The 22,170-nt window shown below is 47.0% G+C and overlaps 1 protein-coding gene across 4 annotated transcripts in view; it reads right to left on the bottom strand.

The window, feature by feature from the left end:
• chchd6a (coiled-coil-helix-coiled-coil-helix domain containing 6a) overlaps positions 1-22,170 on the bottom strand; it is a 98,105-nt gene that overhangs the window by 15,574 nt on the left and 60,361 nt on the right. For 3 of the 4 annotated variants that reach the window (XM_066671128.1, XM_066671127.1, XM_066671125.1), the window contains 2 exons: positions 19,736-19,871; positions 6,929-7,118 (listed from right to left, as the gene is read on the bottom strand). In XM_066671128.1, coding sequence (XP_066527225.1) covers positions 7,071-7,118; positions 19,736-19,871 — 184 coding nt within the window. In that variant the 3' untranslated portion in view covers positions 6,929-7,070. The remainder of the gene's footprint in view (positions 1-6,928; positions 7,119-19,735; positions 19,872-22,170) is intronic. The other variant, XM_066671126.1, reaches the window with a different exon arrangement.

Consider the following 22,170-nt stretch of genomic DNA (forward strand, 5'->3'; position numbering starts at 1 on the left):
TGGGGCTCCCCCTAGTGTAATTCAATTGTACAGCACCTTCCTGAAAGCTGGTACACAGTGCATTTTCTGCTGTATTCTCTCCACTCCAGGTCAGTGGAGCACCATGACGAGTGTGAAGCTGAAATTTTACAGTAAATAAATATTACACAGTGTTCTTTTAAAACAATATATAATACTTAAGCTTTAAAGCTATGTATAAATTGCCATTCAAAATACAAACATTCTCCGTCAGTGTTATTTAACGGTAACCATTGTGCAGTGTTTAAACATGACATCATCGACAAAATAAACTCAAAATTAAGTCGTTTGAAAACGGTGAGTGAGAAGTGTTTATTCGTCACTGCATTCGTTAGACATCAGAAAAAAGCTGCAAAAACACGTGATGGATTTGTTGTGTTCTTTGAGATAATACTGTATTCAAAATTATGTGTGAGTTTTGGTTTTTAAAGATGATTTAAAGACAAATATTTATATGAAAATAAGAATGAAATCCTATGAAACAATTGATATAAAAATGACATTCTGAATTATAAATATACGCATTAATAATTACTGGACACTTAATATAAAACAGTGCTCAGACTGTATGACAATATTTCCTTGTATTTTTGGGAGGGGGATGAATGTGTGGTGTGAGATGCATGATAAACTGGCGAGAGGGTTCTCTTTATATAGAATTTAATAAGAAATATCTCAGTGTATTTTTGATGATTGTTGACTTGGTCTCAATGTGTCGAGTGAAAGTTTCAGGTAGAGCTTCAGCATCAGACACCGAGGCTCCACTGCAGCACACCTCACGGCTCAAACAATAAACACCTCCACATTCCAGCTCCGAAAAACTTTTTAAAAGATAAACCAAGGGATTTAGTGAGGTAGGAAAGGGAACAGTAGCAGAGCTCTGTGTGTGTGATTGTGTGTGTGTGTGTGTGTGTATTTGTGTGTGTGTGTGAGGAGAGAGGGGAAAGCAACGAGAGTCTGTTATGAGATTTAATACTTATTTGGAAAAAAATAAAATTATATATATATACATTCATTCATTCATTATCTGTTCAGGGTCGCGGTGGGTCCAGAGCCTACCTGTAATCATTGGGCAGGAATACATCCTGGAGGGGGCTCCAGTCCTTCACAGGGCAACACACACACACACACAGACACTTTTTGAATCTCCAATCCACAGACACAGGGAGAACACACCACACTCCTCGCAGACAGTCACCCGGAGGAAACCCACGCAGACACAGGGAGAACACACCACACTCCTCACAGACAGTCACCCAAAGGAAACCCACGCAGACACAGAGAGAACACACCACACTCCTCGCAGACAGTCACCCTGAGTAAACCCACGCAGACACAGGGAGAACACACCACACTCCTCACAGACAGTCACCCAAAGGAAACCCACGCAGATACAGAGAGAACACACCACACTCCTCGCAGACAGTCACCCGGTGGAAACCCACGCAGACACAGAGAGAACACACCACACTCCTCACAGACAGTCACCCGGAGGAAACCCACGCAGACACAGAGAGAACACACCACACTCCTCACAGACAGTCACCCGGAGGAAACCCACGCAGACACAGAGAGAACACACCACACTCCTCACAGACAGTCACGCGGAGGAAACCCACGCAGACACAGGGAGAACACACCACACTCCTCACAGACAGTCACCCGGAGGAAACCCACGCAGACACAGGGAGAACACACCACACTCCTCACAGACAGTCACCCGGAGGAAACCCACGCAGACACAGGGAGAACACACCACACTCCTCACAGACAGTCACCCGGAGGAAACCCACGCAGACACAGAGAGAACACACCACACTCCTCACAGACAGTCACCCGGAGGAAACCCACGCAGACACAGGGAGAACACTGTATATATAAAGGACAGCTGCTGTGTTCAAATGACGTAGAAAACTAAATGTCCACAAAAATGTAGATACATGCTTTTGATTGGAGAGCGACTACACATATATCACACACACATACCCACACTAACACACACTATTGGATATGCAAGGGGCAGAAGGGTGGAAATAAATATAAATGAACATTGTATGTTTGTCTGGACGCATCCCTGTGAAGCTGCTTTGTGGGAATGTCTTCTGTTAAAAAAAAAATGGAAAAAAGAGGAAATTAAAATTAAATGAAAGTGAATTGAATTAAATCTCATATTAAAGTAACATTAGCAGACATCATTTGAATAGTTCGCCTCACTGAATTAAATCCAATTAGGCCTGCTATTTGTATTGCTGCCATTCATTTTAATCACCCAGTCCAGAGGCAGCGATCTCACCTCTGATAATAAGTGCGCTCTGGTGAATCCGAGCCTAAGAAAGGCCCGTGTCTGCTGCAGTAGTACGTTTGTAAAGGACATTAAAAGAAATAACATCAGGATCAGGCCAATTCTCTCAGGCCTCGACTCGGCCGAATCGGAAATCCTCTTATCAGATGGATGGCAGGCAATCTAGGCTCACAAGCGCACTCTCCTCAGACGTCAACTACTGATGGAAAGGAGGGACACGGATTTAAAAAAAGAAGAAAAACAGGGGAAAAAATACCCCCATGATGAGAGCCCATGCTTCCTTGTTCTGCTTCCTCTCCTCTGAGGGACGGCCTGGCACCCTGCTTAGGCTCCTTTGAAAAGCACCATCAACTAGAGAAGAGAAAAGGGACAGTTTGATTCAGCTACTTATTCCACTGTCTGATGGTGACAACCAGAGAAAAGCGCTCGGCTTTGAAGCCGCTCGTGTGGAGGAACTTCAAACCTGGCTCGGCGGACAGAGCTTCGGCCAGGACTAACAATTTTTCAGGTCTTCCTCGCGCGGTCAATCGAATGAAAAGCAGCGCAGTGCTTTTGGAGACTAGTCAGACAACAGGTCCTGCCTTGTTCCGCTGCCAAACGGGAAACTGCACACGGAATGCTTGGGGGTAACAAAGCGGCATGTAAAATAAAAGGTGACCGGGCCAAGTGTACTTTTATCCCAGCTGGAGGACAGAGCCGGAAAAAAATAAGGCCCGATCCAAACTTGCACTCCGCTGTGAAATCCATGACAGCATAAGGAGAGAGAGAGAGAGAGAGAGAGAGAGAGAGAGAGAGAGAGAGAGAGAGAGAGAAAGGGAGACAGAGAGACCGAGAGAAAGAGAGAGAGAGAGAGAGAGAGAGAGAGAGAGAGAGAGAGAGAGAAAGGGAGAGAGAGAGAGAGAGAGAGAGAGAGAAAGGGAGACAGAGAGACCGAGAGAAAGAGAGAGAGAGAGAGAGAAAGGGAGAGAGAGAGAGAGAGAGACAGAGAGTGAGAGAGAGAGAAAAAGGGAGACAGAGAGAGCGAGAGAGAGAGAAAAAGGGAGAGAGAGAGAGAGAGAGAGAGAGAGACAGAGAGAGAGAGAGAGAATGAGAAAGAGAGAGAGACGAGAGAGAGAGGGAGAGAGAAAGGGAGACAGAGAGAGAGAAAAAGGGAGACAGAGAGAGTGAGAGAGAGAGATAGAGAGAAAGAGAGAGAGAAAGGGAGACAGAGAGAGAGAGAAAGAGAGAGAGACAGAGACAGAGAGAGAGAGAGAGAGAGAGAGAGAGAGAGACAGAGAGAGAGAGAGAGAGAGAAAAAGGGAGACAGAGAGATCGAGAGAGAGAGAGAAAAGGGGATAGAGAGAAAGGGAGAGACAGAGAAAGAGAATGAGAGATAAAGAGAAAAATGGAGAGAGGTAGAGAGAGAGAGAGAGAGAGAAACAGAAAGAGAAAGAGAAAGAGAGAGAGAGACAGAAAGAGAAAGAGAGAGAGAGAGAGAGAGAGAGAGAGAAAGGGAGAGAGAGAGAGAGAGAGAGAGAGAGACAAAGACAGAGAGAGAGAGAGAGAGAGAGAGAGAGAGAGAGAGAGAAAGGGAGACAGAGAGACCGAGAGAGAGAGAGAGAGAGAGAGAGAGAGAGAGAAGGGAGAGAGAGAGAGAGAGAGAGAGAGAGAGAGAGAGACAGAGAGAGAGAGAGAGAGAGAAAAGGAGACAGAGAGAGAGAGAGAGAGCGAGAGAGAAAGAGAGAGAGAGAAAGAAAAAGGGAGATAGAGAGAGACAGAGAGAGAGAGAGAATGAGAAAGAGAGAGAGACGAGAGAGAGGGAGAGAGAAAGGGAGACAGAGAGAGAGAAAAAGGGAGACAGAGAGAGTGAGAGAGAGAGAGAGAGAAAGAGAGAGAGAAAGGGAGACAGAGAGAGAGAGAGAGAGACAGAGACAGAGACAGCGAGAGAGAGAGAGAGAGACAGAGAGAGTGAGAGAAAGAGAAAAAGGGAGACAGAGAGAGCGAGAGAGAGAAAAAGGGAGACAGAGAGAGACAGAAAGGGAGAGAGAGAGAAAAATGGAGAGAGAGAAAGGGAGAGACAGAGAAAGAGAATGAGAGATAAAGAGAAAAATGGAGAGAGGTAGAGAGAGAGAGAGAGAGAGAGAGAGAGAGAGAGAGAGCACACATCCAGGCTGGAGAGAAAAGAGAAAGAGACAGAAAGCAGCAGAACAATGCCCATCCTTGTGGACTGTGTCATTATTGGGTGTTATCAGAGGCATGGCTGGGTGGTGCCACGCTGCAGAGCCGCTGTGGAAAGGTCATGTCATCCATTGTGTTTCCGTCACCACACGGCTCCCCACCGACCGCAGTTTCAGGGCTTTGTGCTACGGCTCAGGCACGCGGCACATCGGAGCCAAAATGGAGTTCGATATTCAGTTTGAAAGCGCAAGGTGCAGACAATGGTGAGGGTCGTGCTGAAAAGAGAGAAGCACGGGAAAAAAGCAAGGAAAGTATAGATAGAAAAATGACTGGAGAATTATCAATACACACCAATCGTGAGCTAACAATGTAGCCGTGGTATTTCTCCTTTTCTTAGTACGTTTATAATACACAAGGGTTGTTACATCTATTAGTTATACTCTTATACTTCCACTTACTCTCAACAGACTGAACAATTTAAGCATAAAGCACTGCTTATATAAGGCACAGAAAACAGCACCAAGGCCAGAACAGCCTTAGACTGTGTACATTCAAAGAGTTGGTGAAAACCAAGCGGAGGCTCCTTACAAACTCTTTAAAATTCTACCGGAGGAGCACGAGGAACAGCGCAAAAGATTAAAAAAAGAAAAAACAGCAAGAGGGCAAGGGAGCAGAGAGAGAGAGAGAGAGAGAGAGAGAGAGAGAGAAAGAGAGAGAGAGAGAGAGAGAGAGCACATATTAATCTCAAGAGACCATGAAAAAGAAAACATTTAAATAATCCCTTCATCCAAAACAGAAAAAGCCAGCGAGCCAGGACCTTATAAAGACCTATTAAAGCGTGATGCCGACTGGAGCCCACACGTTCAACTAATTAGCAGCACAGTCAGATAGTCAGACAAAGAAACTCTTTCAAACAGAGGCCCTGGGTTTTTAATAAAACAACTCGGAGCGTGGCTGAACGTCACTCGCGGATCTAGATTTGAACATGTTTCGAGCTGAAATTAATACACACTAATGTCCACAGTAATTGCAGTGAGGGCGTTTTTACACAAAGTCTGGACCAAGTTTCATTTTTTTGTTACACTGTGTACATTCGCTCTGATCAGTTCTGGTTTCACGCTGCAATGTAGCGAGAGGAGTAAAGGACCTCCTCGCGCCCTGTCGTCTTCACCGTCGTACGTGGGCTACATCTCCACATACCAGTCACCGTTTTGCTTATAGAGCTCGTGTGAAAACCAATACACAATATGGTTCTGAAGGTGGCGCTGCCTTTGCAGCAGAAGGAATGTAGTTGGTTATCAGCCAAAAGGTGGGGATGAATGCGATTGGTTAGCTCACACTGGGTGGAGACTTTGAAATACTACGCTATAAACTGTTATAGACACTTGGGGTTTGTCTGCTGTCGGCCCAAAATTACTTTTTTTTTTTGGGCCAGAATGTCGGCCCAAAATTACTTTTTTTTGGGGGGCCAGAATGTCGGCCCGAAATTACTATTTTTTTGGGCCAGGACGACAGTCCGAAAGTACTTTTTTTGGGCCAAAACTACGGCCTGAAATTACTTTTTTTGGGCCAGAATGTCGGCCCGGAATTACTTTTTTTTTTGGGCCAGAACGACGGCCCGAAATTACTTTTTTTGGGCCAGAATGTCGGCCACGACTACATTTTGTTTCATAATTTATTAGAAGAAATGCAACAAACCCAGTATCTCGTTACAATGCTATAATGCTCTGCTGCCTCCAAAATACCTTTTTTATTTGTATTGTTTTTATTTTTGATTTATTTATTTATATTTTTAAGAAACGTTAATGTCTGTTCTGTGTGATCCACAATGTTATAGATTATGAACTGAAGGCGGGGGGGGTGAGGGAGGCGACATGACCAATGGATAGTGGCCCAGGTTTTATATGTAATTACTTCCCAGTAGGGCTCTGTTAATACGAACCAGACCTTGGTTCAGTTTGACCCTCACTGAGACCACCTCTTTTAGCCCGAAATAAACAATGGTCTTTTCAAAACATTACAAATCTATTTTGATCCGAATCAAATAAAGCGTGTGCGAAGGCGACCCTCACATACTACATCCTCTTGGAGGTGAAGAACACAGTGCGAGAGAGGTTTTTATTAATTGTAATAGCAATAAATATCAATAAAGTGCCCGTTAGTTTTGCCAAAGCTGGTTCTGACCGTGTGTATACAATAAATCGTGAAATAATAATTAAAAAAAATACGCTCTTCCATCCATTAACTACAAGGTATTTTTACCCCCACCCCACCCCCGTTCACTCCTATTCACCCAAAGCTTTTTGGGCCATTCCCACAAACAAGATAATTTTCCTGATGTACCATATTGTGTAAATGTGTTGCTCGAACAATACGTCTACTTTAAGCCAAGACCACTTCAGCACGCCACTTTGGGAAAACTTTTCAAATCTGCGCTGGCAACAAACTCACCATTATGTCTGATGTTATTTGCCTTTGTGAGGGCCATTATTCCGGAGCACAAAAGGAAGAGATAGAGGGATGAATGATGGCTCAAAAGGAAGATAATGGTCTGGGCTTTGATTGGTTTCTTTTAACGCTGACGGAGCATGGATCAATTCACTTCTAAAAGGCGGGGGGAAGGCTGTTTACAGCTGCGGGCCTGCAACAATATGAAAATGAAATCAATAATGTCACCGTGTAGAAAAGATGCCCAGAAACAGAGGAGCGTCGGAAGAGCAGAGTTGTGCAGGAGGAAGGAAGGAAAAGAACACAGTCCTCTGTGCACTGAACATTCACTGGATTAGGAACACCTTACCGTGGAGTCCACTGAGCACTTCGTAGTTCTACATTAACAGACTGTAGTCCATCTGTTTCTCTGCATACTTACTCCAACGATCAGGAACCCCCAGAGGACCCCCACAGAGCAGGTGTGATGTGGTGGTGGATCATTCTCAGCGCTGCAGTGACACTGACGTGGTGGTGGTGTGTTAGTGTGTGTTGTGCTGGTGCGAGTGGATCAGACACAGCAGTGTTTACTGGAGATTTAACCCCTCAGTGCACTGACTGAGAATAATGCCCTGTGTCACTGATGAAGGACTAGAGGATGACCGACACACACTGTGCGGCGAAAGATGAGCTACAAGGTGGACCAATGAGGGAGGAGTGTCTCACAGAGTGGACAGTGTAGTCAGTCCATCCATAAACACAAACTGAACTAATGTCACCTTACTCCCTTTGAGTTAACGACGGCCCTCCTGTCCTGAACATTGAAGAGCCACCTGAAATGGGGGTATAAAGTATGCACAGAAACAGATGGACTACAGTCTGTAATCGTTGAACTACAAAGTGCTCCTGTGTGGTCAGTGGATTCCAGAGGGGGCTTTCAGCATGTAGCCCCACCCTGATGTACATATGTGAGAGAGCAGTGGCCGAGAGTTCCCTACCACTGCTCGACTCTGTCACATATGAGTTCACCAAGGCCAGGGGGTTGGGGGATTTACATTAGAGTAAGTGGAATGATTGGAGCCTGTAGCCTCACTTCAATGACCCCTGAGCAGGACTGTGGCCACTGATTAAAAAGTTCCTCTGCCTGATTCCTCACACTAGGGCTAACAAGGGCTTTGGTGGGAGAAGGTCCAGGGAGATTCCTTATAGCACAGCAGCTGCTGGAGAAAAAGGACAAACCAGCTGGCTTTAGTACAGACATTTAAACCAGCACTGGAAAAAAAAACCTTAAAACTTGCACTGGAATAGATTATTGTGAGACATTTTTGGGACATAACAGAGCAGTAGTTCAATATTCAGGACATTTCCACTGCACCGCAGTTCTCTCTCTCTCTCATGGAAACTTCTAAACCTAATTTACAAAACATATAATTGTGTTTTTAATATATATACAGTATATATATTATTTACAATCACCAGTAGAGATTAAACACCCAGAAAAATGATAAAAGAAGGATACTCTGGCAAAGCTCAGCTTGGAATGCAAACAAAGAACAAAATATGGAGAAAACATTTGAAACAGGTGAAGTATGACCACCAACATGTGTTTTTGGATACTGGGAGGAAACCGGAACACCCGGAGGAAACCCACGCAGACACAGGGAGAACACACCACACTCCTCACAGACAGTCACCCGGAGGAAACCCACGCAGACACAGGGAGAACACACCACACTCCTCACAGACAGTCACCCGGAGGAAACCCACGCAGACACAGAGAGAACACACCACACTCCTCACAGACAGTCACCAGGAGGAAACCCATGCAAACACAGGGAGAACACACCACACTCCTCACAGACAGTCACCCGGAGGAAACCCACGCAGACACAGAGAGAACACACCACACTCCTCACAGACAGTCACCCGGAGGAAACCCACGCAGACACAGGGAGAACACACCACACTCCTCACAGACAGTCACCCGGAGGAAACCCACGCAGACACAGAGAGAACACACCACACTCCTCACAGACAGTCACCAGGAGGAAACCCATGCAAACACAGGGAGAACACACAACACTCCTCACAGACAGTCACCAGGAGGAAACCCACGCAGACACAGAGAGAACACACCACACTCCTCACAGACAGTCACCCGGAGGAAACCCATGCAAACACAGGGAGAACACACAACACTCCTCACAGACAGTCACCAGGAGGAAACCCACGCAGACACAGAGAGAACACACCACACTCCTCACAGACAGTCACCCGGAGGAAACCCACGCAGACACAGGGAGAACACACCACACTCCTCACAGACAGTCACCCGGAGGAAACCCACGCAGACACAGAGAGAACACACCACACTCCTCACAGACAGTCACCCGGAGGAAACCCACGCAGACACAGAGAGAACACACCACACTCCTCACAGACAGTCACCCGGAGGAAACCCATGCAAACACAGGGAGAACACACAACACTCCTCACAGACAGTCACCCGGAGGAAACCCACGCAGACACAGAGAGAACACACCACACTCCTCACAGACAGTCACCCGGAGGAAACTCACGCAGAAACAGGGAGAATACACCACACTCCTCACAGACAGTCACCCGGAGGAAACCCACGCAGAAAAAGGGAGAATACACCACACTCCTCACAGACAGTCACCCGGAGCGGGACTAGAACCCACAACCTCCAGATCCCTGGAGCTGTGTGACAGACACTACCTGCTGCACCACCGCGCCGCCCAGAAACAATATAGTTTAATAATATTATTAAATAATTCTAATCATTTAATATATGAACATGTAATAACTATCGTAACCGTACTCTTAACTCTGTAGACCCCGTCTGCCTCCAGATACTGTGTTAGTAAACTAACTGTTGAAAACAGCAGTGTGTGGGCTGTCTCTCTGTGGACCATGTGACTGACCCTTTTTAAAAGAGAATATGAAATAAAAGCTAAAGTCATTAGCCAAATTAATGGAGTTTTATAATATTACAATAAAACAAACCTGGTTCAAATGGACAAGAGCGGATTGTCAGGAATCACGGAGCGGACTGACTGAGGCAGACGCATTCGCTAAAGCACAGTATATTTAATAAAGAAGAAGAATAACAAAACAAAGAGACTTTAACATAACGAAAACAAACAGGGAGCCAAACAGGTTAAACGGGACACGAGGAGCAAATCAGGGCAAACGGGACAGACAGACTAAAGAACGAGACGACAGGAAATGAAACGACAACGTGGAAACTTACAGAGACAGACCGGATAACACGACTGACATGACAAAGAACGAGAGAACATGAGAACTATAGAACAATGACCAACAAACAGGAAGTGTAGGAAGGGGACTTAAATACAAGACACTGACGAGACGCACCTGAGACAGATAACGAGAAGGACGGGTTAACAGATGACAGACGAGGAGGCGGGACAAAGGCGGAGACTAGAACATAAACAAAACAGAGCCATGTGCAAATAAAGCACATGGCGGGGACAACAGACTGACAGGACGAAGGCGTGACAGATGCCCCCCCCAAGAACGCGCAACTCCCGGGCGCGTACTCCTAAACCCCCCAGGAGCTGGCACTGGAGAGGGCACGGAAAACAAGACAGGACAACAAACCAACGGGTGACAGGACTCAGGACAGGACGGGAACAGACACAGGAGCTGGGGACACGACAGGACCGAATATACGAGACGGGACATGGGACATGACAGGAGACTGACAAAGGGGGGCAGCAAGAGACGAGAACGGACTGGACAGGACAGGAGTGGACACATGGGACTTGACAGGGTTTTTGACATTGGACATGACCCTGGATGGAAACAGGGACTGGACAGAAGACGGGACAGGTGACAGAACTTGGTGCTGGGACTGGACGGGAGCAGAGACTGGTGACAAGACACTGGACAGGATAGGAACGTTAGACTGGACAGGGGTACGTGACTGGACAGAAGACAGGACAGGTGACATGACTTGGTGCTGGGACTGGACGGGAGCAGAGACTGGTGACAAGACACTGGACAGGATAGGAACGTTAGACTGGACAGGGGTACGTGACTGGACAGAAGACAGGACAGGTGACATGACACTAGACTGGAACGGAGACGGGACTGGAGACTGGACAGGGGATTGGAAGGGAAACTGGACCGGAGACAAGACAGGTGACTGGACATTGGACGGATACGGGAACTGGACGTGAGACAAGACAGAGGGTTGAAACAGGGACTGGACAGGACTAACAGGGGACTGGACAGGAGACAAGACAGAGGGTTGAAACGGGGACTGGACTTGAGACTGGACAGGGATTTGAAACAGAGACTGGACAGGGCTGACAGGGGACTGGACATGAGGCAGGACAGGAGACTGGACTGGACTTGGTAGGGGAACAGGGACCAAGACGTTTACGGGGACAGACATGAATACAGTAACAGGTACAGGGACAGAGACAAAGGCTGACACGGGTACTGGGACAAGGACAGAGAGGGGAACCAGGACAGGGACAGACAAGGGAACCAAAATAACAGGGGGGTGCCCAGGACTGGCTAATGTCTGTGGGGTAGTCTGAGGAACCAGCCTGGGCACAGTTCTGGGGATCGGCCCTGAAGTCCTTCGGGCCGACCTACGGACATGGACAGGGGAGGCCGTAGCCACAGTCTCGGACACAGGAGCGGCGGGTGCCGCCGTAGTCTCGGACACAGGAGCGGCGGGTGCCGCCATAGTCTCGGACACAGGAGCGGCGGGTGCCGCCGTAGTCTCGGACACAGGAGCGGCGGGTGCCGCCGTAGTCTCGGACACAGGAGCGGCGGGTGCCGCCGTAGTCTCGGACACAGGAGCGGCGGGTGCCGCCGTAGTCTCGGACACAGGAGCGGCGGGTGCCGCCATCACGGACACTGGAGCGGCGGGTGCCGGCATCACGGACACTGGAGCGGCGGGTGCCGCCATCACGGACACTGGAGCGGCGGGTGCCGCCATCACGGACACTGGAGCGGCGGGTGCCGCCATCACGGGGACTGGAGCGGCGGGTGCCGCCATCACGGGGACTGGAGCGGCGGGTGCCGCCATCACGGACACTGGAGCGGCGGGTGCCGCCATCACGGGGACTGGAGCGGCGGGTGCCGCCATCACGGGGACTGGAGCGGCGGGTGCCGCCATCACGGGGACTGGAGACAGTGCGACGACGTCCACGGAGGCAGAGGAATCTGCGACGTCGTCCCTGAAGACAGGAGAGGCGCGCTTCGCGCTCACGAAGACAGGAGAGGCGCACGCCGCGCTCTCGAGGACAGGGGTTTGTGCTGCTCGCCGGGCTCGCGCTGGAGCTGTAAAGGGTTTAGGGGGTTTCACAGGCGCACCCATTAGATCACCTCGAGGTGCGCCCCTGTTAGCCTCAGACCTCAGAGCTCCGGAGGTGAGGCTAACAGCCCCTACCCTTAACGCCCCCCCAAAAATTTCCCCGGACCTGAGGGGGTAATCCTCCAGCGAGGGGGGAACTCCAGCACGCTTCTTTCGCCGACTCCTACGACTCGCGCTGAATCGACTCATGAATCGACTCCTCCCGAAGGCGCTGAGCCACTGTGGCATGTATCTGTCGGAGCCGGCTACTCCATTCCACAGCCCTATTAAACGTATTTTCTGTGCTAGCTGCGTCCTGTGGGTTGGTCATTCTGTCAGGAATCACGGAGCGGACTGACTGAGGCGGACGCATTCGCTAAAGCACAGTATATTTAATAAAGAAGAAGAATAACAAAACAAAGAGACTTTAACATAACGAAAACAAACAGGGAGCCAAACAGGTTAAACGGGACACGAGGAGCAAATCAGGGCAAACGGGACAGACAGACTAAAGAACGAGACGACAGGAAATGAAACGACAACGTGGAAACTTACAGAGACAGACCGGATAACACGACTGACATGACAAAGAACGAGAGAACATGAGAACTATAGAACAATGACCAACAACAGGAAGTGTAGGAAGGGGACTTAAATACAAGACACTGACGAGACGCACCTGAGACAGATAACGAGAAGGACGGGTTAACAGATGACAGACGAGGAGGCGGGACAAAGGCGGAGACTAGAACATAAACAAAACAGAGCCATGTGCAAATAAAGCACATGGCGGGGACAACAGACTGACAGGACGAAGGCGTGACACGGATAATGATCCTGTCGATTTCACACAGAGAGCTCCAAGCTAGAGCTGCCATTTAATTATTTCTACAACAGGTTCACTTTTGGAATAAATTGAAACAGTGGCTATTTAATGGATTGGAAATTCCAGGGCTGTTCTCGGCGAGGCTTGACCGTGCAGATTTAAAAAAAAAAAAAAAAACAAGGGCACTAGGAATGCTCCACCTTTGGGGCTTGGTCTCAGAGGAGCTTTGCCTAATTAATAATAAAGGGTGCGCACCTGGAACATGACATACGTAGCTGTTCCTTTCTACCAGCTTGAGCTTTTCTCAATTTTTCCAGCTGGTATTCGACATCGCAACTGAACTGGACTTTGCAGATATCCATGTGTCTTTTCCCATGTGTAGAAACCCGAGTCTGCCTTAACGGATTTGCTTTTACCTCTTTTTCGGACTTCGGGACGTTTATTTTCATTTTACATCCATATTATAATAAAGCGGTTGTATAATTTGAGCATCACTTACTAGGAGAACACACACACACACACACACACACGGCATGTTGGGCTCCCAGAAGTCAGAATAAGGGCGTGCAGCACCTGCCAGGCTGTCTCTCTCAATCTAACAAATGGGGGAAAGAGGGTAGTCTGGGCCTCATTAAGACAGTGGCCACTGGAGGAATTCAGCCAGGCGCATCCAGCTTAATACACTCAGTAATCTGACGAGCTGTGGGCTGATGGACAGCGAGGCTCAGGGCTGATGGCAAGGCGCCGAGAGGAGGGCAGCAAGGCCAAGGCAGGTGACCGAGGAGAAGTGTGTGTGTGTAAACGCACATAATATCAAGAGGATCTTCTGCTGACAAGCACAAGGCAGAAACACAGGATTGAAAAGAGAGAGGATCTCTCATACGTAGCTTCCTGAAAACGATCACTGGATTAGGAACACCTACTTTGTATCTGCACTCATTGTCCATTTTATCAGCTCCTGCGTACTCTCTTCAGTGGTCAGGACACCCACAGAGATGTGGTGGTGTGTTAGTGTGTACTGCGCTAGTACTGCTCGACTTCTTAAACCCTGTGTCCACTCTCTGTCCACTCTGTGAGACACCCCTCCCTCGTTGGTCCACCTTGTAGTTGTAAAGTCAGAGACAGTAGCTCATCTGTCGCTGCACAGTGTGTGTCGCTCGTCCTCTAGTCCTTCATCAGTGACACAGGACGCTGTCGGCTGGATGTTTTTGGTCGGTGGACTGTTCCCTAAAAACTCAAACATCACTGCTGTGTCTGATCCACTATCCCAGAGAATGATCCATCACCTCCTGTGCTCCTGTGTGGTCAGTGGAACTGATAAAATGGACAGAGAGTGTAGAAACGAGGTCGGTGGTCATTCAGTGTGTATATGAAACACACAGGTCGACAGATGTTGTGGTGGCATCTTAAATCTTTCATCTCATGCTTGGCAATGCTGCAATGACCAAAAAAAAGACTTCATACATATTAGACAAGGCATGTCCTAGCCTTTGGCCTGATGGACTTAAAGCACTGCTGGACAAGAGACCTCTGCCTGTACTGCACTGGGCATCATCTCTGACCAAACTGAGAGACAGCAGAGGAGAGAGGAACAGAAATCCATGCCTTAGGATGTTTGAAGTTGTTTGAATCCCTGGTAAATAAATTCACTGCACATACATAACACATAGCCCCAACCCTGCTGCTGGAGTAGTACTCCTCTGTATGTGATGGTGGGCTCCCTGCTCCACCACAGTGAGTATATAGTGAATATAATGCTGGAGAATAGTTCAATATCCACATATATTGGGATAGAAAATGTTTCAGTAACTATGATGTGATTTATGAACATTTCCGATAGTTGGATATACATTATTTACATTGTTTCTCACTGACACTTCTATTACAGGGCGCTGTCATGTCCAAAATGACTCCCTATTCACTATTCCCTTTATTACTCACTATACAGTGCACAATCATAGGTAAGCATTAAAGAGTAGTGAACATTTCGGACTCTAAGACTGTGCCAAAATGGCTCCCTATTCACTATTCCCTTTATTACTCACTATACAGTGCACAATCATAGGTAAGCATTAAAGAGTAGTGAACATTTCGGACTCTAAGACTGTGCCAAAATGGCTCCCTATTCACTATTCCCTTTATTACTCACTATACAGTGCACAATCATAGGGAAGCATTAAAGAGTAGTGAACATTTCGGACACTAAGACTGTGACAAAATGGCTCCCTAATTACTACATAGGGGACAGGTTTCGACACCGCGAGAGGGTGTTTATCACTACAGGGGGTCCTCGACTTACAACGTTGATCTGTTCCTACGTCGCGTCGTAAAATGATTTTCGGTGTAAGTCGGAACATACGTACATACTGTACATAAATAACATAACTGTAAGCACGTATCCTATCCTAACACCTATCGTCCTCGGTCCCGAGCCGCGTAACCGTGTATTCTTCCGCCGCGCACACCACACACGAAGTTCGCGTTACGACGTTTACGACGCAAACCCACTTACGTCGAAACAAGGCTTTATGCAGTAAATGGGAGACGTGTCATAACCACGAAACATCGTAACTCGGGACTGACGTAACCTGAGGACCTCCTGTACAAGCAAATATAAAAATATTCAAAATAAAAGTCCCTGACATTTCATTAAAAAATGCAATTCTCTCAGTTAAATTAATAATTTTTTTGGGAACAGATGTTTTGCCAAATGAAGTGTGAAATAAAAACAAAAACTGTACAAATGCAGGAGAATTAAGCAGAGTTTGCAAAATCAATAAGCGAAAAATTGTATTTAAATAATAACAAATAAACATTTCCTCTCTTATTTATAACATTTATATTTGGGTTCATAGATTTGGCAAATTCATTTTCAGAGGTTTAAGGGGACAGACTTCAGTGTGTCGTGGGTGTTCTTAGCTCTTTTACTGTGGCTTATACTGTTCGTACCGATATGAAGACCATATCATATCGACCGATATTAAGAACTATATCGTGATATAAATTTTGTCCATATCGTCCAGCTCTAAGTGAATATAATCTGTATTTTACATTAACACTGTTACAATTAAGTGCTTTTTTTCCATGTTTACTCCAATACACCTGTTTAAAGTGTGTAAGTACAAGAGGATCCGGGCAGTAGGGACGTCATGGACACTAGCATGTAGGTCATAGCCCAATCATGGTCTGCATGTGGGCACTGTTTCAGTGGGAGAAAGCAGCATTAAAGTTTTTAGTGACTTTTAGTTATTTATTTATTTATTTATTTTTTTGAGAAAGTTCGGACTTCCACACAATAACCCTGCTGTACCGCAACATCAATCCAGCATCAGACAAGCTACGCTAACTAGCGTATTCCCAGCTCTCTTTCTCCTCCATCTCGCTGAGTCTACGGTCTCCTGCCGTCTCCCTCTCCCTTCTCTCCTTCGTGCTAAATGCGAGGATGCTGAAAACATCCATCACCATCAAAGTCAGTGTGTGTCTGGCCTGGCCGTAAATGAGTGGAGGATCGCAGTGCGGCGTGAGCAGGGCGGACGGATCAGCCAATCTCAGAGTCATTATCGTAGACAGGGCTGAGAGGAGCGTGGGTGCCCCCTCTAAGCGTGGAGACGGCAGCCAGAGAGCACTGTGTCTGCTCCCATCTCACACGGCCCTGCCACAGCCTCTCTTTCTCCCTCTTAGCCCTAATCACACACACACACACACTCTCTCCTTCATCTTTTTTCCCTCCTCTCTCTCTCCTGTACAGTTTTCCCACTCGTATTTGTTTGTTTCTCCCTCTCATTTCTCTGCACATCTCTGTCTCTCTCTTTTCAGTGCTCATTCTATCCCCATTTCCATCTCCCTCTCTCTTGCACTCTCTCTCATTCCTCCAGGGCGTGCGGCCTCCCTGGAGGCGACCGGGTCGACAGCAAGACAGTCTTGCCTCTAATAAGGCTTTCTACTCCTCCTCCAAGCTGTCTGCACACTGTTAAGCTGATCCAGAGACACATTTGATCTGTGCAGCAATCGGACACATACCACGCACACCCATGTTCACACTCATCAATATATAATCACCCAGGCACGGGAGCCACAGACAGCTGAAATCAATAGGACAACCCACAAATAACAAGCAAACACATGTCCGAAATCTTCGGTCCTGTCTTCTTTCACAGTTTTCACTTATAAAGAATGTGTTACACTATGACAAATAACACCACAATTGTTTACGGGCCTGTTTACCCCTGCATCTGGATAGTACGCGGAAATACTTTGACCTGTTGGTACCTGCGTCCCCGGTCTGACCAGATGAGGTCTGATTTGACTTTCTCAGGTAAAACAGCAAACACCAATGAGGTGAAATATTAAAGGCAAAAACCCTGACACACAGGAAGCAGGGCACTGTCTGTAGGGCTGGACGATACGCCCAAAACTGGTATCACAATATATTTCTTAGTTTCTGTCGATACGATATAACTCCGATATTGACATAAAAATAAAAAAGATGGCAAAATTGCCAGGAAAAACAAGAAACATGACATCACCGACAAACCTAAACTAGTCAATATTCATATTTTTAAACTAATATTAAAACAGACGGCAGTGCCCTGTGACATGTACAGTGAAATACTGAAAATGTGTTTAAAAAAAATCATATCATTGTTAATATATAAATATTTAGGGCGACACGGTGGTGCAGCAGGTTAGTGTCGCAGTCACACACCTCCAGTGTGTTCTCTCTGTGTCTGCGTGGGTTTCCTCCGGGTGACTGTCTGTGAGGAGTGTGGTGTGTTCTCCCTGTGTCTGCGTGGGTTTCCTCCGGGTGACTGTCTGTGAGGAGTGTGGTGTGTTCTCTCTGTGTCTGCGTGGGTTTCCTCCGGGTGACTGTCTGTGAGGAATGTGGTGTGTTCTCCCTGTGTCTGCGTGGGTTTCCTCCGGGTGACTGTCTGTGAAGAGTGTGGTGTGTTCTCCCTGTGTCTGCGTGGGTTTCCTCCTGGTGACTGTCTGTGAGGAGTGTGGTGTGTTCTCCCTGTGTCTGCGTGGGTTTCCTCCGGGTGACTGTCTGTGAGGAGTGTGGTGTGTTCTCCCTGTGTCTGCGTGGGTTTCCTCCTGGTGACTGTCTGTGAAGAGTGTGGTGTGTTCTCTCTGTGTCTGCGTGGGTTTCCTCCGGGTGACTGTCTGTGAGGAGTGTGGTGTGTTCTCCCTGTGTCTGCGTGGGTTTCCTCCGGGTGACTGTCTGTGAGGAGTGTGGTGTGTTCTCCCTGTGTCTGCGCCGGTTTCCTCCCACAGTCCAAAAACACACGTTGGTAGGTTGATTGGCGACTCAAAAGTGTCCGTAGGTGTGAGTGTGTGAGTGAATGTGTGTGTGTGTGTTGCTCTGTGAAGGACTGGCTCCCCCTCCAGGGTGTGTTCCCGCCTTGCGCCCAATGATTCCAGGTAGGCTCTGGACCCACCGCAACCCTGAACTGGATAAGAGGTTACAGATAATGAATGAATGAATATAGATATTTAATTATCGTCCAGCCCTAACTGTCTGTATTACTAAACAACAGTCATCAATAACGTTCATAACGTTCAAAGTATGTAAGCTGATTTTTATTAAAGCAACACTAGGTAGCATTTTTACCTTAAAATTACAGCTTCAAACACATTGTGACACATCACTTTGTCACAAGGGAGAGCCTCGGTTGTCACAGCTATGTACTAAGCACTGCGGAAACTGCACTATGTAACTTTTGGAGGAGGGTAGGAAACTACCCCTCTTTCTCCCCCTCCCTCACCCTGGATTTCAGGACAGTGCTGCAACTGCAACTGCGGGGGGAGCACAAGAGCAAGAATGCCAGGTTTTAGCTAGTGCTTCTTTAACATTATTAGCTCTTTAGCATTGGTAAAGAGAGATTATCCCATCAGATACGTGCTCAGTTTGGTACCGACGGCAGAGTAAATGAACCCGAGGTAGCACTGGAGTGTGTTCTTGTTTGACTGGGAAGGCTGAACTGGTCGGAAGAGCGGAGCAGATTCATGGGGCAATCCCAGACGTCACGGAGTGAGCCTCAAGTGTGCCGCAGTGTGAATGAACTTCCATTAGCGGTGCAAACGCCATCGATTTTGTGTTTGCCGGCCAAGCTCTCATGTTTTCGGAGCCATAAATATAAACCCACGGTCAGGGCTCATCCCGAGGTAGTCGTAACGGACACAGAGGGACAGCGGACACGCATCCAAGCCGTCGCCTGGGGAAACAGCATTCGCGGAGACAGTCGGAGACAGCAAGGTGTGGAAAACTCAGAACACACGGAGCGGAGAGGAGTGTGTGAATGAGAGAGAGAGAGAGAGAGAGAGAGAATGCAGTGTTATGTCAGTGCGCCAGCGCCCTTGAGCTCCACACACTCTGAGCCTGATGGACTATATCCACTATTGTACCGTTGCCTGGCTACAAGGCTGTAGTACATCCTGAGATTTATCACATAGAAAGGGACAGCTTTAGTGAAGGAGTTTTATAAACTGTGGAAAAGGCTTTGACCTTAAAGCTGAGAAACTTTTTCCTTCTTTTTCATGAGATACTGCCGCTTCGTGCGGGATCAAAGAGCGTTATGTCTTTTGACGGCAAGGCCAGAACCGGCTGAGGGCGTATTCTCACACACACGCGGGCACACGCAGTCAGAATTACCTTCTTAGCTGCGTCAATGCACTGCATGTATTCTCTGGCCAGGTCTGCGCAGCGCAGGGTCTGGACGCGGTTCTCTCTGTAGCAGTTCAGGATCTGTGCCTGCAGCATAGTGCACACTGGTTCCGTGCTGCGTGGCCTGTGGAGAAAATAAAGTGTCCATGAAAACATATATAAAGGCAGGCAGCACTGTATGTGGATGTTGACTATATGCTAATTATCAATCACAGTTTGACAGCACGGCTGAGTGTTAAAGGAACATTTGGTAGTATTTTCACCTCAGAATTACAGCTTCTAAATCATTCTGATGACGTAATAATGAGAACAGAACCTCTGTCATTGCCACTCGGGGCTCAGCACTGCAGAAACTGCACTATGTAACTTTTGGAGGAGGGTAGGAAACCACAGCCCTCCCTTTCATTGTAAATTCCCTCAGCTCCACTGACCACAGAGGAGCACTTTGTAGTCCTGTTGCTCTGCCTGCTTTCTTATGCCCATTTCTCCCTGTGTACATTGACAAAAGCGTTGTTGCGTTGTTTAAATGGAAGTCAACCAACGTCTAAAAATGGGCCAACCGAAGAAACATTTAATCATAAGCCATTAAAACATTACTCTCTATTTTCTAACACCCATTAGGGCCATTTTGTTGGGCCTAGGAAGCTCTTAAAGATGAGCTCAGTTAACCACGGCTCTCTGTTTAACCACAAACAGACTGGCAAAAAAATAAATAAATAAAAATAATAATAAAAATTAGTCCCTAATCAAATACACTGCTATTTTGCTATTTTTCCCCCTCAATGAGAATCCATCTCTGCTGCTCTCTGTCTCCAGCTCTCTTCGCTTCTCCCTCCCTTCTTTAGTGGGATGAATGAATATGGGGAGACAGGTTAAAGTGAATTACCAGCAGAGCGGATATTCATTAATATTACTGGTGACACAAGTGGCAGTGACTAGCACAACTATGATAAATAACCCAGTCATGGGAAGAGGGCGGGGACAAGGAACTCAAAAATCTGGCAACCTCTCTGGGTACAGTGTGCGAATTGAAATTCAGAGAGACGTTGTGGTGCGTGTAAATAAAATAAGGCTTGTATAGTCCAATAAATAATGAAGTTAAACAACAAACAGAAGAGAAAGTGACTTTCACTGCTGCCTCGTGACAGAATTTCAGGCCGACTGTAAGTACAAGATAAATAAGCGGATTATAAGCTCATTATCTAAAGAATTTCATGACTAAATTGCACTCAAATTAGCCAACACACGTCGTAAATATGAATGAACGTATGATAACTGCAGTAATACAGTGCTTTTCTAGACTCTAAATGTGCTTTACATTCTTTGGGACTGTGCCAAACAGCAGAAATGTGCAGCATCCGTTTGGATGATGTGACGGAGAGACATTCTGTGCCCAACGCTCACCACACATCAGCTGTGAGATAGAGAGCTGATGAGAGGGAATGACTGAGGCTGTTTATTGATGGTGGGAATGACTGGAAGACCAAACATCAGGGTAACCACCACTCTACTTCTGAGGAATTGCCCCGGGGTATTTTATAACCTCAGACGTGTAGGGGCTTGGTTTGACGTTTTGGGTCAACGGGATATGTATATTTTTCAAAACTGAGATTTTCCTCCAGACGAATACAAAAGCGGCTGCATTGCCATGCCTGTCCTGTAGGGGGCCACAGTACGTCAAAACTCGACAAAGCATGAGAGAGAGGTTCAATCCCAAATCTCTCCATACTCCCTTTGTAGTGCACTATCCAAGTCATGAATTTACTGAATCTAGATCTTTAAAGTGCATTGTATATTTCTAATATAGCACCATCTATATTTATTCATAAGTGGAATCTGAAAGCTAATGTTATCTGCGTGTGTAAACTGTAGATTTATGACCTGTGTAATTCACAGGAAATGAGAAGCTATTTGAATTTCAGTCAGAGATAGGCACGCTGTGTGCTGTCAGCGTTTACGAAAACATCCCTTTTTCCTCGTCCACACGAGAACAATGACAAAAAGAGTCTTCAAAAACCTCCATTTCCGAAAACGCCATTTTCGTGGGGACAGGAGGCCAAAAGGCAGAAATATCTGGATCCGTGTGGATGGGGTCTTAATCTAGTTCTATTTACAATAGACCATGTGATCAAGTCCCAACACAAGTGCAGTTCATAGGTCAACAGTTACTGACTGTAGCCCAGCTATTATGTAGAATATTTTAGCCCCCTTATACTCAGCACAACAATGTTGCTAGCACTTAGAAGTTCTGTTGTTTTTCCACCGTATGGGGTCGGGTCGGGTCGGTTCGGCTCGACTCGTTAAAAACACAGCTCCCCCCGCGAAATGGAGCCAGTGACGTCTCAAAACCCCCTTCTCTAACGGGAAATACAGGCTTTGAAAACCACAACAATGATGGCAGTAAGGTTAGGCGCTGTTTACTC

This window comes from Hoplias malabaricus, chromosome 5 (genome assembly GCF_029633855.1).
Source record: "Hoplias malabaricus isolate fHopMal1 chromosome 5, fHopMal1.hap1, whole genome shotgun sequence".
Taxonomy (NCBI): domain Eukaryota; kingdom Metazoa; phylum Chordata; class Actinopteri; order Characiformes; family Erythrinidae; genus Hoplias; species Hoplias malabaricus.